General features: G+C 33.6%; 1 protein-coding gene across 4 annotated transcripts in view; it reads left to right on the top strand.

The window, feature by feature from the left end:
* Nucleotides 1-17,363, top strand: part of LOC136026833 (solute carrier family 7 member 14-like) — a 334,289-nt gene that overhangs the window by 237,857 nt on the left and 79,069 nt on the right. For all 4 annotated transcript variants that reach the window (XM_065703537.1, XM_065703540.1, XM_065703539.1 and 1 more), the window contains exon 6: nucleotides 8,393-8,564. In XM_065703537.1, the coding sequence (XP_065559609.1) occupies nucleotides 8,393-8,564 (172 nt within the window). The remainder of the gene's footprint in view (nucleotides 1-8,392; nucleotides 8,565-17,363) is intronic.

Here is a 17,363-nt window from a genome sequence, read left to right on the forward strand (position 1 = left end):
TCACTGTTCTTGGTACAATTACTGGTCACACCGATTAAACTCCCATTTCATTGTCTCTGTTCCTGGTACCTTTATCAAACAAACCTGTTCAAATCCCTTTTTATTTTTAATCTTTTTGCTATTTTTGCTGCTCCGGCCTATTGAAACACCATTTCAGTTCTACTTTCTTTGTACCTTTATAGATCAAACCTAATCAAATCTCTTTTTATTTTCACTGTTTTAGTTACTTTTAAAAGTCAAACCAGTTCAAAAATATTTTCATTTTCACTGTTCCTGGTATTTTTACCAGACAAACCTATTCAAATCCCGTTTCAATTTTTCTGTTAATGTTACCTTTATTGATTAAACCAATTCAAATCCAAGTTGATTTTCACTTTTTTAGTATTTTATCGATCAAACTGATTAAACTTCCCTTTCATTTTCATTGCTCTTTGTATTTTTACTCTTTACACTGATCCAAACCCCATTTAATTTTCACTGTTCTTGGTACTTTTACCGATCATACTGATTCAAACACCATTTCATTTTCATCCTTCTTGCTACTTTTACTGATAAAACCGACTCAAATCCCATTTTATTTTCATTGTTCTATGTATTTTTACTGATCAATTCTTTTCAATTCTCTTTTCGTTTCCACCGTTTTGATATGTTTACTGATCAACTCTATTTAAATTTGATGTTATTTTCAATTTTCTTGGTATTTTTACTGATCAGCTTCATTCGAACTTCATTCCTTTTCAATGTTTCTGGTATCATTACCGATCAACCCTATTCCAATCCCATATTTTCACTCTTCGTGCAACTTCCACTATTCTATACAATTAAAATATCCTTCCTTTTGTCACTGTTTTTTGTACTTTGACTGATAATTTCCATTCAAATCCCATTTCATCCCCATTTCCGCATGATCAGCACTTTTACCGATCGAACTGATTATATTAAAACAATACTCTGTTTCGACTATTTTTGTATTGTTATATATTTTATGTTTTTTTAATATAATAACCGAAGAAAATTGATTCTATCAATTTTTTCTTTATTTTGATTGATCCGAAATCTGATTATTTTTGGGAGGGGCTCCCCTTTTTCCCTCTTTTGGGGGTCTTACTCATTATTAAAAATCATAATTATATTTCAAAGGCTGCTGTTTCATTTCTTGTCATCACAATTAAAAAACCAAACTAACACTTTCTTAATTTAATTCGTATATATCTGATTTCTTAAATATATAATAAATTACTTTTTTATCAGTTCGATAAAACAAGAAATCTCCAGTCAAAATTTTGGTGCCGTCAAAATTCATTGCGTTATGTGAAAATTAATCAGAAAACCTTCTTACATGATCTGAATAAAAGACGGCAAATTAGGTATAAACATTACATAGATCACAATCTCGGCGTGCTAGTAAATACTTAGATGGCTATTCTATTCTTGGAGAAGGATTTGCATAATTTTTATCAGTGTTTTAGAAAAATTTTGAAATATAATAGTTAAAACAAATCTATACCACAGGTTTGATAGGTAACTCAGATAGTGTTTCGTCTATTTATGTGTAAAATTCAGACCTTTTTTGGTCAAATATTGTGTAACAAAAGAAGTTGAAAAAACTTACCCGGAGATTAGAGAGGGGAATTTCGAAGTCCTAGCAATGAGTTCCGTCGGGGGCATATTATGATACGAGAGATGGCAACAATTCAGGGATGGAGACTCCTTGCAAAAAATAAACAGGTCCTCCACTGGGATAGGCAGACATAAGGAAGTAGTTTTCCCTAGGACATTAGGATTTATAACGGCAATAGTTGAAAGCAAGCAATTAGTTTTCTCTAGGACATCAGTAGTTACTACGGAAACGGGCTGGACATCAGCATGTAATTTTTCTATAGCATTCCAACGTGTGGAGCCATCAGGTAGGACCGGGATGTAATTTTGCATAGAGTATCTGGACGCATGGAGGCATAGAATAGGATCAGGACGTAATTTTCCTTAGGATTTGCAGATCTATACTGACACCGGTAAGACCAGAACTTCATTTTCCTCAGACAGTGGTAGCCGTGATGGCATCGAGTAGGACCCTGACTTAACTTTTCTTAGGACGGTCGGATTTGTGTTAGGCATAGGGTGGGACCAGGACGTAGTTTTTCGTAGGATGGTCAGATTTGTGTTGGTATCGAGTAAGACCTGGACGTAACTTTCCTAGAACGGTCTGATTTTTGTTGGTATCGGGTAATACCAGGACTTAATACCAAGGTCAGATTTGTGTTGGCCTTGATGTTTCAATCATAGATCATCCTCCTGGGAAAAATACAAAGTTTTACATTTATACAGTTAGGGCTTGAAACGTCCACAATAGAGTTTATAGATATGTTGAATTATATTATGTACTTTTTGTTAAAGTTTAGAAGAAGAAGAAGAAGAAGAAGAAGAAGAAGAAGAAGAAGTTAACAAGTTTATTATTCATTACAATACGATACAAAATGCAATTCAAAATGGAATTACAATACACTTACTCCCCCTCAAAAGGCCATGGCCAGAGATACAATTAATCCCAGGGCTGTTTTCCCCTTATATGGAAAACGGAGCCATTTTGTAATGGGTAATTTTATTCTTTGTGATTGTATATATTAAGAACCACCGTATCGGTCAACTCTTTCAATATAAAACTTTCCCGGGAAGAAGACGAGCCTAATCATATAATTTTCGAACAAATAAAGAAAACAACACTTAAGCTTAACTTGTTGTTCCAATTCTTTTAGAACAACTTCTGAAACACAATGGCTGTTTAATAAGGATAAGCTGTTTAATTGTTTAATTAAATAATTAAACAATTAAATATATATATATATATATATATATATATATATATATATATATATATATATATATATATATATATATATATATATATATATATATATATATATATATATATACATATATATATATATATATATATATATACATATATATATATATATATATAATATATATATATATATATATATATATATATATATATATATATATATATATATATATATATATATATATATATATATATATATATATATATATATATATATATATATATATATATATATATATATCTTTATATATATATATATATATATATATATATATATATATATATATATATATATATATATATATATATATATATATATATATATATATATATATATATATATATATATATTAAGTGGTTATTACGCGAAAATTTTCAAACTAAGATTTCTTTCTAGTATATCGCTCAGTTTGATTGTTTTTTAGAATGCCTTTTGGATTGAAAGATTTTCTCAATTTAATGCAATATTTTTAGTGTAAGGTATGGGAAATTACTTACTACTTCACTTAGTATGTTAATTGGTGGCTTGGCCAAGCCAATTTTCTTCGTTTCATCGTTCAATTTTCAATGTTCTTCTTTAAAAATTTAGAGTTATTTGCCAAGAATACGCTCAAATTCAGCGGGGATAAATTCGATTTCGATAGCAAGTGGAATATTTCCTAAAGGTGAAAAGACAATCAAGGCTATCCCTCTTCACAAGGGTTGTGCAAGATAAGATATCGGAAGCTGGAGGCCAATTTTCATCTTTCCTCTTTTCTCGAAAATACGTGAAAAAGTAGTTCATAAACGGCTTTACTTGTGCCTAATACAACATTTGTTCATAAGTGATACTCAGTTTGGTTTCTACAAAGGCCACTCCGCTACATATGCACCATGTGTGTGTTTTTGTGAATCAGTTTATTGGAAATTGAAAAATGTCTCTCACTGTTTTCATTGATTTAAAAAAAAAAACAGTATTTGATACAGCTCATTTTAATACTTTATTGAGAAGATTAGAGTCATTAGGAGTTAAAGGGGTTTGTTTAAATGGGTTTGGTTCTTTTTGAAAGGGAAGGTCAATAAAGGTTGTAGTTGAAAATGTTACTTCCTTTACATATCTTGTGAATTGTGGTGTCCTACAAGGTTCTGTTTTGGGTCCGTGTTTATATTTGGTTTATGTGGATACTATGAGATTTTATCTCCATGACTCATATCTTACATCCTTTGCTGATGACACGGCTATTTCTTTTTGTGGTATTTGTGTTGATGATCTGATAAATAAAGTAAATAAAGGTTTAAATGATTTAAATGTGTTTACCACTATAAGTATGTTGGCAATTAATGTAAAAAAGACAAATTATATGGCTTTTAGTTGAATTGGAATACCTGTAGATCTGAGAGGGCGAATATTATTATCTGGGAAGTCCCTTGAACATTTCAATCGGGTAGGCGGATGGTGTTTTTTAATTATTTTAACTATTTGAATGCAGACTGCTTACTCGTATGTAAAGGAAATGTAGGTATACCAACATATTGCCACAAAACAAAGTTGTCTTCGCTTGTTGTATCATCAATCTTTCGGAAAAAAAAATAACGAAATTTTTTCCGATAACACGAAAAAATATTATAGCTTTTTGCAATGAAAATAAAAAACAACAAACAATCAATGGCTCTTTGTCCAATGACATCAAAAAACAACAATGAGGCTCTGCAATGACAAAAAAAACTACAGCACTTCGTCCGATGACAAAAAAAAACAAAACAAAATATACATTTATTATTTTTTATTATTTATCTTATTTTAATTAATTACTATAAAAATATAAAGGAACAAAAATACAACCAGCTGCAAGAAAGCCCCGGAGGGCTTGTGATGGCAGCCAATTAAACAAAAACCACTAAACAATAAATCAACTTAACTTAAGCAACAACTTAAATTCATTTAAACTATAATCAATAATGTAAAAAATATATTACTAAGAAAAAAAATTACATTCACTCTCTAAATCATGACTCCTGATCCCTCCAACAAAAATTTCTTTACTCTTTTTTTTAAATAATTGTAGGTAGCTTCCTTAACACTATCAGGGAGTGAATTCCATACAGACTGGCCCAAATGTTTAATTACAAATTTAGTTCGTCTACCACTCCTATACTCAGTCACCAGAATAGTGATATTCCTTGTATAATAATCATGCAAATCATTATTTTGTCTGCACAAACTAAAAGCACGGACGGATAAACTTCATGCAAAACCTGGTGAGTGAACACTGCAGCCTGGTAGTCGCACACGTGGCCCACATCCATCAACCTTAAATTTCTAAAACCTTTCTGCTGTATTAATATTAAAACAGTTAATGGTAACGAACTGTAGTAAGGAGCGACCCTGCTCAATAAGAACCGAAACTCTAAAAAATGGAATTTTGATACCAATAATTACATCAAAAGAATCGCATTTTAATGCTAATTTCAAATATATCAGTATAATCAAGCTATGTCGCGCCCATCGAAAGTTACAAGCCCTGAGAAAATTTACCTTATTTTAGAAAATAGGTGGAAACACCCCCTAAAAGTCATAAAATTTCAACGAAAATCACACCATTAGATTCAGTGTATCAGAAAACTCTACTGTAGAAGTTTTAAGTTCCTATCCACAAAAATGTGGAATTTTGTATTTTTTGCCCGAAGACAGATTATGCATGCGTGGGAGCAAAAAGCTAATAAGGGTAATGTTGTCATCATAGGATGGTTCAATAAATTTTTAACCATCAGTATTAATAAAGTTATAGTTTAATCTTAAAGCTATAAGTGTATCTCTTGACAAATTCATTATTCTCGTTTTGATAAAACTTTGCTTTTGCTATATTTCACTACCAAGTGAACAGCAAAATGAAAACACACTTTTACCGAAAAGAATTCTCTATTTTGCCACTTTAACTACTCTCCGTTGTCTAACTATTAAATTCTCAGGTAGTATATTTCCCTGATTGCACAATCTCCTGTTGAAATTTTCCGAGAGACATTGAAAGACTATTAAGGCCTTTTAGAGACACAAGGTAATTCTAAGAATTCGAGGAAAAGTGGCTCAACTAAATATTGAATTAACTATTTGTCTTTGTTATGTAACTGGATTGAATGGAGGGAAGGTGCTAAGGGAAGATCAATAAAGGTGAGATGAGTTAAAAAATTGTTTTTGTCAGCTCAATCATCTATGCTACTTCTACTACTACTAGAAACTCCCCAGCGCACGAAGCTTCCTGGGGCCAACAGAGCTATGCACGCTTCTCCTCTATTTCAATGTATTCAAATCCTCCCTTTTTATATCCTCCCAGGAAGTTCCCATTTGTCTTAAATCTGTCCCTACAACATCGTCCCACCCCAGCCAAGGATGATCTAATTTTGGTTTGGCATTAGTCAGTTGACCGAAAGGGACCTTTCGGTCCCTCGTCTGTCAGTCTTAATCAGCGGGACGCACCCAGCTATGCCAACCTTTCTGACATTTTCACCCTAAAAAACAGGATTGAACCATATTTTTCGTAAAGCTTACTGTCTGAGATACAGTAAGTCATTTGGGTACCTAAAAAAATCCGCAAGCAATTTTTCTGGAAAAACATAAGGTAAATCTTCCTTCATTTTTTTTTATGCTCATGCTTCTGGGCCGTAGGCTACTTGACCAGTCATTTCCATCAAACAATTTATGGTAACAAACTGTAAGTACAGAGCAACGCGGCTCAATAATAACCGAAACTCTAAGATACAGAGTCTTGATAACAATAGATACACCAAAAGAATCAAATTTTGGTGTTGATTCAAAATGTAGAAAATTCATCAAGTTTAATTTCACCCATCTAAATTTACGAGCCTGAGCATATTTTTTCAATTTCTTTAAAATGTGAGAAGCACAAAAAAAACATCAAGTGAAATTAATGACGATCACACCATCTTAATCAGCATATTAGAGAACCTAGTGAAGAGGTTTCAAGCTTCTGTATACAAAAATATAAAATTTTTCAATTTTTGCCAGAAGAAAGATCATGAGTGCGTGTTTATTTGTTGGTGTCTTTTGTATGTTTATCCCAAAGGCAGTCATATAAAACTACAGATCCCAATCGGGAGGGGACTTACTTGACTGGAATAAAACATTTCCAAAGTCCCTTTTTTAAGGGTCCAAAAGAGATTTGAAGGCATCTAGCCATCATCCAATGCTTTCTTTTCACCATAGCCATCTGATCAAAGTTTCGAGATAGTTGTTTTGTTCAGTATAGTTAAAAGGTGCAATAACTATGCATTTGGATAATAAAAGCCCATACAACCCCTAGGGAAAGGGCTCTAAGTTGCAAAACTTGTCCATTGCTTATGCATAATATATTTCAGCGATGATGGAATTGTCTGGAGGGAATTTCATTTGAGGGGGGGGGAACTTTACACGAGAGGAACTTTCCATGGATGAGTTAAATGTGAGGGAAATTTTGATGAGTGGTGAGCCTGATTTACCGGTATTATTTGAAAAACGACAGAAAGAAAAACAAGTTTAAAAAAGCAGCATTAAAACTCAAAACGAACAAAAAGTATTCTATATATGAGGGGTTACCAACCTGTTTAATACCTTGCTCTTCACTCTAAAGTTTTTAAGAACTTTCAAATGAGTTGCTTATTCTAATTTATCGGTTCTCGTGTTTTAAGAGTCGTTCTTAACAACTTAGGACAAACAGTCAAACTTCAGCGTAGAGAGCAAGGAATTGAAGAGGAGGTCAACCCCTTCCTACGGAATAATTTCTGCTCGTGTTTAATTTTAATTTCAGGTTGACTTTCAGGTGAAAAAACTAATTTTTATTTATTTTCTGATCGTTTTTCAAATAATGCCGATAAATCGCATAAGAGGGAATTTTTCCCCTTTATGAAAAATTCCCTTTTCTCGCGAGATACTCCTCCGTGGAATATTATTCCCGCTTAAAATACCTCCTCTCCCTCTTGTAAACTTCCCTTCTGACAATTCCATCCTCGCTGAAAAATATTTTACGAAAACTATGGATAGTTTTTACAACTAACAGCCCTTTCCCCAGGGGCTTGGGGGGGTTGATATCACAAAATGTATATTTATTGAGCCTCTCAGTTAATTTCTGATCATACGAGCCATCTCTCTATTTTCTAGGATCATTGGTTGATATTATTTCCCCTGGGAAATACCTACAACAACAACAAATAAACACGCATCCGTGATCTTTCTGCTGGCAAAATATGCAAAATTCCATATCTTTGTATATAGGAGCTTAAAACCTCTTCAGGAGAGGGTTCTGTAATATCCTGAACCTGACGGTTTGATTTTAATTAAGATCATTTGATGTTTTGGGGAGTAATGTGATGTTCAAACACTTCCACTTATTATCAAAACCTACCGTCTTTATGTCATAACTTAGCTATATCCTAGTGAACCCCGTACTAGTTTTTCTTAAATAACTGAGAACCATCTGTACTTCTAAGTTTTTCTAATTAGTGTTATACTAAATATCTAAAGTTTCTTAAAATCTCTTTCATATTCCTTACTTTTAGGTTTTCTCTGGAGCAGCAACGTGCTTTTATGCCTTTATTGGATTTGACATAATCGCAACGACAGGAGAAGAAGCTTTGCAGCCAAAGCGTTCCATCCCCCTCTCTATTATCATATCCCTTGGAGTAATATTAACAGCATATGTGAGCTCTTCAGCAATAATAACTTTGATGGGTAAGTGATGATATAAGAAATTTATTTGGGAGCTAATGCTCATCATATATAGGAGGAATGAAAGTTCTTAAGCCGAACTGGCCAGACATGACAACAAACAACAAAGAGAGATATACCTCCACAAAAAAAACCCTCAAACGAGACTGTGGCCAGTAGAGAAAAAATAAATCAAAGACTAAAATATCTAAGATGTTTGTTGTCTCTCTTTGTTGTTTGTTGTTACGTACAGGAGAATAAAAATTATTATATAGTATTCAGTAATTTCATTCCATTGGTCCTAAAAGACAGAAAATAAACTGGAAGAATTCAACATATAGTTAGTTTTCAATAAGCATTCCAGAACTTTCCCTGGGCAGTGCAAAGGTTTGAAAAAACTTCTTTTTTTCATGGTTGCGAGATCTACCGCAACAGTCTAAAGAATAAACTTTAGCTCACAGTAACCGAAAATTTAACAAAATGTTTTGAAAAAAAAACTATTAAGCTTAGATTATCATTCAACTTAACTTTTATTCGTCTTTGGCTTAGTGTAGCTCTTTGCTTTTCTCTGAAAAACTCATTTTGTGGGAATAGTTGTTTTTAATTTGTTTTCCACAGTAAAGTAGATATTTTCCTGGATATTTTATTATTTATTTCCAGATAAATTTATTTAATTAATTCCAATTTTTGTATTTTCCACCCTCCACCTTACTCGTCTCCCCTCCCCTTGGGCCTAGTCAAATAATTATATCTGAATTTGATTAATAAACCTATTGATCTTGAACTTCATATATGCCCACTTTTTGCAGTTTCATTCTTTAAATCTCGGTGGCAAATGGATATCCTGCATTTCAGTTTTTATCGAACTCCTGCTAAGAAAAAATAAGGAACCTGTCCTAATGCGCTAGGCTACCACCCCCTGGTAACCACCCACTTTTTTGAATAGTTTCTCTTCAGCATAGCTAATTTGTTGCTATTATATAGTCTCCCCTTGACTCTTTATTTGCACATACTACGTGCATCTTTGGGAGTGAATGCTTTGCCACATGGCATTACGACCTTAAAACCAGGAATTTCAAGATGTATCTTTTCAATTATCTTAATCGATTTGCTATCTTTGGATTTTCCATCTATAGCTTTTTGATACTGTTTTAATCAAAATCATTGTTTTACGGCACACATGGCAGAGAATGCTACGTTGCTGTCTCACATTATTTTTGCTCTCAATTTAGTTTTGAATCAGAGAGAAGACTGAAAAGGAAGAAACTAGGGAAATTAAACGAAACTTCATATTTCCATAGTTATTTCTCTTCCAGAGATCAAAAGTTTCTCATCCTTCAATTTCTAAAAATAGTTATCACTCTATAGATAACAGAGGCGAGAATGTTTTTCAAGCTTTCTGTGCTCCTTTGAAGCTTGTGTCTTACGTATAAAAAACAATTTCAGAATATAAGGTAAATTGTCTCTTCGTTCGTAGAACAGACAGCTTAACTGCTTAAGCTTCAAACTTCAAATCAAATTACAACTTTAAGAAACAGGAAGAAAGAAGTTTTGAACCAAACCAAATATTATGAAAGAGGAAAACTAGATGTGATTTACATGACTCAATTATCCTGCCAATTAGGAGCCTGTGTCAAGACAGCAAACCACAGCATCCTCCAGGACATCTGGTCTTGAGCAGACAAGAAAGCATTTAAAAATCTTATTCCTGACTTGATGAGGAACTGATGTAGACAATCAGTTCATCTCATTCTTTGACAACCACATGGTTGGTTCAACCCTGCAACCACTGGGTATACTGCTATACTTGTAAGAAAATGGAATCTGCTTGGAGCGTGTCAGGAGGTTAGTCAGGATGTTAAAATCATATCCTCAGGGTTCCTCTATCTTTAGGGCCCCTATTATTCGAGTCTCGCCCGACTTCTTCAATTTTTTATGTTTGTTGGCCAAGTTTCTGCATCTTCTAGTAAGACTGAGTTTACATATGCAATGATTATCTGTTTCTTTGTGAGGTGGCTGATAACAGTGCTGTGCCATATTTTTTCGAATTTCTCTAGGGTGAAAGATACTTTGACAATTCATGCGTTGACTTTGCTCTCGACCGAACCATATTTTAAAAGAATGGAGCTGAGGTACATAAATTTGTTTGCAACTGCTAATTAGGTTACCATAATTTGACTGCAGGAGGGGATGGTTGAGACAGTTGAGTTTAAATAAACAACATTTTAATTTTGCTCCAGCGGATCTTTAGCCCAGGTCTTCTAGCTTCTTCTGTCATGACTTGAGGGTTCGATGGTTTTTTTCATGATTTTTCAGTCATTGGCGAAGTCAGAATCACTTTAAACTTTGTCACCAAACTTCAGGCCAAAGTTCAGTGGAGTAATCTTCTTCATCTTCACAAGGTCTATGGTGCAAGGAATAAACTAATGGTTATGAAGCTAAATTTCGATTTTGTAGTTATTTCAAACAGTTCCTGGTAACAAACTATGAGTATGGAGCGAATCGGCTCAATAGTAGCCAAAACTCTAAAAAACGGAATTTTAATATCAATAGATAACTCAAAATAATAAGTTTACTATGCTATATATATAAGATTCCTTATATATTATAATATGATATTATATTATATATTGATTTATATAATATATGATTTATATATTATATGATTATATATTATATATTATTATATGATTCCTTATATTCCTTATATATAAGATTTATCAAGTTTAGTGTTATCTGTCAAAAAGAAAATCACACCATCAGATTCAGTTTACCAGATAACCCTACTGTAGAAGTTTCATGCTTCAGTTTGCAAAATGGTGAAATTTTACTGTTTTTGCCAGAATTTTGATATTTTGGCAGACAAATCACGGGTACATGTTGATATGTTTTTTGGTTGTTTTTTTTTCCAAGCTGTAATTGCATTGAAATAATGGTCCTAGAGTGTCATGAGAGGGTGGATTCGAATAGAAATTGTAAGTTCTAGTGTCCTTTTTAAGTTGAAAGATTAAATAATTTAGTCTTTAGGTGTAAAACGATTCCCTACAGTCCGTGGGAAGAGGCCTGTAAGTTATGAAATTCATCCATTGTTTAGTTATAGTATTTGTTATTAGAAAATGTACTGATATTTTCTTCTTTTTTTGGGGGGTGTGTACTATGGGTGGATTTCTAAGGGAGAATCGTCCTTGTGTAGGGAAATTTCTGGGGGATCAATATTTCAGGGGAAATGTTACCCTGGGGGGATTTGACAGAATAACTATACGATGTCTTACATTCTTTTTGCCAAATTTTTCATATGTAGATTTTCTGGGGAATTTTTTGTGGGCTTTTTTTCTGCGATTTTTGATTTCTGGGAAATAACTTTATAGGAAAGGGGGCATTTCTGTAGTGATCGAGAAACCGATTACAAATTAATGTCTTATTCAAATGAAAGAATGCTAAGAAGAGTTTTTCAGGCTGAATCTTCCACAAGCTAATTTACAGGGAGGGTAATTTTCAGCGAGAATGGAACTGTCTGGAGGGAATTTCATGGGGGGGGGAGGTGGTTCACTTTACGTGGGATGAGACTTCCACGGGGGAGGTTTTCGTGAGGGGGAGGGTTATATTTCATGGAGGGCGAGTCAAATTTACCAGCATTATTTGAAAAACGAAAAGAAATTATTCGATATATGATGGGTTGCCCCATCCTCAATATCTTGCTCTTTACGATAAAGCTTTTCTGTCTGTCTCATTTTTTAAGAGCGTCTACTGAAACGTGGAGGCCGTTTAATTAGAAAAAGAAGCGTTTCTAAAAATACTAACACCTTTAGCGTAAAAAGCAAGGTACCTTTCATATTCAGAATAAATCTGCCAAAATTAATATGTAATTTTTTTTTCTAGTTTTTCATGTACGTTGAGCCGAATTCAAACCTGTATCAGTTGAAAAACGTTCAAAAATTAAACTAAAAAAGCTTCTTTAAAAAAAAAGTTTCTTTAACTTAAAATAAGGAGTAACATTAAAACTTAAAACGAACAGAAATTACACTGTATATGAAAAAGGCTTTCCCCCCTCAACGCCTCACTCTTTCTCCTAAGCTGTCTACTGTTCTAAAACGTTGAGTTGTGATAAAAAGTCAAACTTTAGCGTAAAGAGAGGTGCGCTAGGGAGGGGACAGCCCCTTTTATATATAGAATAATTTCTATTCGTTTTAAGTTTTAATGTCACCCCTTACTTACAGTAAAAAAAATAACTTTTTTTATTTAATCTCTAAGAGACAAGAAGTTCTTCATGCTTCTTCTTATAAAAGTAGTTATCACACAAATTTTCAGCAGAGAACAAAATTAAAACTGTTTTGAAGCTCTTCAATATGCACGGAAGTCTTTTTCAAGATAATCTATGATTAGAAGTTAAGGTTTGTGCCAAGGCACTGACTAAATATGATGTAGGCATACATCGACGTTTGAAACATTTCCTAATACAGAAGATTATTCTTACACTTTATTATTCATAATTTACCCCTATATAGCTTATGGTTGCTTTATGTGGAGTAGCAATTTTTTTTACTAATTATAAGCGAGTACAAATTCTTCAGAATAAAGCGATTAGGATTATTGATAAATATGTTAAAGAGGCCCATGAAACTAGTGCTTGTTACAAATCCCTGAGTCTGTTAAATGTTGGACAAATTAGAGATTTTCAAGATTCTATATTTGTTTATCAGTGTATGAATGAAATAGTCCCTGCAATATTTAAGAATTTTATTGTTTGAATAGCTAAGTGCATGATTATAAAACGAGAAATGGTGATAATATAGCAATTGAGTCAACAGGTACAGTTACATCAGCATTTAAGGTAAGATATATGAGTTGCCAGTGAGTATTAGGATGGCTGAACACCTGCTTTCATTTAAGAAAAACTTAAGATCATTTGTTAGAAAGTAATTAATTTTTTTTAGGGTGGAGGGCTGGAAGGGGTCTGTGGAGTGTGGTATAGGGAAATTTTGGGGGCTGTTATTTGCTTTTGGGGGGGGGGGCTAATATTGTGTTTTTTCTTTAAATGACAGAGATGGATTCGAAGTTGGAGTTGAATATGGTTATTTTGTGATTTTTAATGGAATATATATTTTTACTCGTTATTGCCGTATGTCTACAAAACTGTAAATTTTTTCTTGGTGTGGTAGTATTTTGAAAATATATGTTTTGGTTTTGTATGTGAAGAAATTGAAAAAAAAATAAAACCAGTAGTTAATTTTAATCCAAGTAATACTTTTTGAGTTCTTCTTAAGACTATAGGTTTCAAACGAAAAAACAATTGCCCAATCTGTTATTAATTAACAGCTTGTAAAAGTAATTAATTTAATAGCTTTAGATAATAGGAGTCAATTAAGAATGCTCATAATTACAAAATACATTTAATATACATAGATCCCTCTCCTTCAGAGATGAGATGCAGCAAATTCATCATTTTCTAAAAGTGATTGAAGAATTTTCTCTCTGCGTATGACTTGCTTTTGTCTAGTCGATCAGATCTAGCTGCTACTGCTTGTGAAGTCATTTAAGTCGTCAATTTTGGCCTTATCCAGCTCTGAGACGCTCAATTCAGTTAGAGACAGTCTATGTTGTATTTGCCTTCTCCTGAAGAAGACGTTGAGAATTCAGATTTCTCAGCGTAGGAATGTTTGATTTTAGCCTTGCTAAGCTTCTGTCATAAATACCAAAAAAAACATTTTGCATATAAATATAATAGAGTTGTTTTATTTTATCGTTCAATTCTAATTTTTAATAATCTCGGAATAAACAGTGCCGTTTAAATTAAACCAAGTTTAAAGGGACTGGTCTGGTAGCCTATTACCTGGCCTTGAAAATATATTTATGCTCGCAGATGATTACTCCTGTCTGATGGTTCAGTAGTTCGGGGAAATCGACCTGAAGACTGACAAGATAATATGAACAAACCGAAAGCAAAAGACAGGGTTACGCGCATAGATTGTTAGTCAAACTTTTACTATGATAGGGAAAGAAGGCAATAAATTTCGAGACACAATGGAAAAGTAATTGGAATTCAAAGAAAAGAAGCTCCGTGAAACCCTTTCAAAGCAAGTGTATAAAGGGTAGTGAAAAAAAAGACTCGATAGCAATACGAGGCTGAGTGGGGTAAAACGCTTCAGAAGGACAGGTAAGACTAGGCTGTGTGCTCAAATTTTTATCCCAAGAACGGAAGTGCTTTAGAAAGCGAAAGTGCTTTGGGATTTAGATTTTGATGTGACCCATCAATGAACACAAATTATGAGAAGGAGTTAAATATAGGGCAAGAAACTTCTGATGAAAGACCCAACAAAAACTTTTTTACATGTTTTACCAAGCTGGAATACATTATATCATTAGTTTTTGGTTCCAATGACATTGTTAAGACTGTCTGGGAAAATTTTACTTTGGATGGAAGAGAAATCTTGGTTGAAATACAATCAACATCATCTTCTACGTTTGAGCTATATAAAGAGTTAACAGTCGATTTCACTGAAAAACTTCTTACACTCAACGATCAGTGGCATTGTTGTCGAAGTTAAAGTGACGATTTTGAAAGCATAGTTCAGAAGGTTCCATGAATAAGGAAGCCAGTCTCAAGCAAAAATCAAAGGAAGTATGTTGTTTTATAGGTCTTAATCAACCAAAGGTGAGTGTCTTTTCAATTGATCCTTCAACATAAGAAATGAAACAGTGGTGTTTTCATCTGGGATGGTATGAGGATTACCAGTTCTTAGAATACAATATCGAGAAAGATGCTGCTTTCTGCTTCCTTTATTTCCTTTTCTATAGTAATCCCAGGAATGACCAATTCTAAAAAGCCTGGGGGGAAGCCAGTCTGTGGCAACGGCATAAGATAAAGACCCAAGAAAAGGCGAAGAAAGGAAAACTAGAAAGTCATTTCTCTTCCGAGTCACAATAAGCAGCTTTGTCCTATCATTTTCATTTTGTCAATAACAGCAGTCATTCGGATTTCTTACTTGATAAAAGCACCCCAATTAAGGTCTTGCAACAAGCAAAAGATATAGACACAGACAAAAAAAATTTGATTTTTTTTCGACGCTGCAGAGACCCTAGAGAAACAGGATATTGGCTTTAGGATAACTGAAGAACAAAACGGCAACGTTGTTCAAATTGTTTAACTCCCAGCAAGATACGTATTAGCTCTTGATACCCGATACAGACATGACAAATTTACTTATTTAACCGCAAGTCCTCAGAACGAGTTCATTGACTTTCTTTTAGAAGAAATCATGGAGGAGATCCTCGGCGAAGTTTCGGATTCAGGATTTTGTTCTGTGATACTAAAGCCAATGATTCAGATTCTGATAAGCTAGTGGGCGTAATTCACAAAATAAGGCATTGTGTCATCTTTGAAGGAAAACTCTCTTCGATTGGAAACAACCTTAATCTCTAAAACTCATCACGGACTCGGTGAACTGCAAGGGCTGAAACCGTAAAAGCAGTAGTTATTTAGTTTTAAGCAACAGTTTCGCCATTTACGAAACAAAGCAGATAAGGAACACCGATGCAATGTCGAAGGCAAAAGCTAGTGGCCTTCTGAAAAGGATTCTGAGTTTCAGATTTATCGCTTGCCTCATCTTTATGAAAAGAATAATGTACATAATCAGGATAACAGTATAAATGTGACAAAGAGGATATCAACATCATCGACGCAATCGAGATGCTTGAAGATATGAAGGAACTCTTCGAAAGAAAATCAGAGGATGAAATGAACCATTCATTGAAAGTGCAAAAGTGTTCACCAGGTTGAGAAAAGTCAATCCAGAGGCAAATGTTGTCAGATATCATCATCGACGACCTCGACCATCTTGTTCTGACAGTCAAGCTCAGAGTCAAGCTGAAATATCAGTGTATCAGTTCTATAAGCAACATTTTTGAGTCCTGCTTGAAAGGTTGACTACATTAATGGGAGATAATCTCAAAGCTTGCCTTGTCAGTTTTCAGCCATTTTCATCCTAACTCATCCTCCTGTTAAAACAGGGTTTTAGTTGCAGATATTGAGCTAGCGACAACGTTTTTTGCCAAACCCAAAAAGACCGCCAGATTCTAGTGCATTTCAAGCAGAGTTTGAAGTTATGTTTCAGTTTTAGCACGGCGCTATATGCTTTAGAGGAGTAGTGGGTGAATTAAATTGCTGGCAACATCAGCTTAAGCAGGCCAATTGCATTTGCAAGTTTGCTGTTTCATACCTATTGCAATTGCTGCTGCCGAAAGAACATTTAGCAAGCTAGTTTGCTAAGAATTTGCCGAGAACAGCCATGGTTGATTTTTGACTAGATTCCTTATGTTGTTGGTGAACAATATAGACCTCACTGACGCCAATGAACAAGATTGTCCATCAGGGGTCCACTTTGAAGCACGGGTGAATATAAAAAACAACTGTCTCGGCTAGGAATGATGTATATCGTTTTAGCTTCTTGTTTTTCTGCATAAATAAGCATAAATGATATAATCCTCCTAGTCTTGATCCTTAGAACCACCCCTGTCCTTACATATCTAACGCTATCTTGTTAAAATAACCTTAAATCATAACCCTGATGAAAAAATGGCCAGTTTATGATTTTTGTCTTTTGCCCTACAAAATTAATATTTTTGATTTTATAGCTAAAATCAAGGCTAAATAAAGTTTTTTGAATAAAATTTCAAGTAATTTTTCTTTAAATAAAAAGATTGGTTATGTATCTATTGTTTTTTAATCATTTTTTTAGTTCAGCCACAAAAGGGAGAGCAGATTTCATCTTATTACTGCCTATTCCTTTATTAGTCTTCTTAGTAGATATAACCTCCTGGATCTCA

Source organism: Artemia franciscana, chromosome 5 (genome assembly GCF_032884065.1).
Source record: "Artemia franciscana chromosome 5, ASM3288406v1, whole genome shotgun sequence".
NCBI lineage: Eukaryota > Metazoa > Arthropoda > Branchiopoda > Anostraca > Artemiidae > Artemia > Artemia franciscana.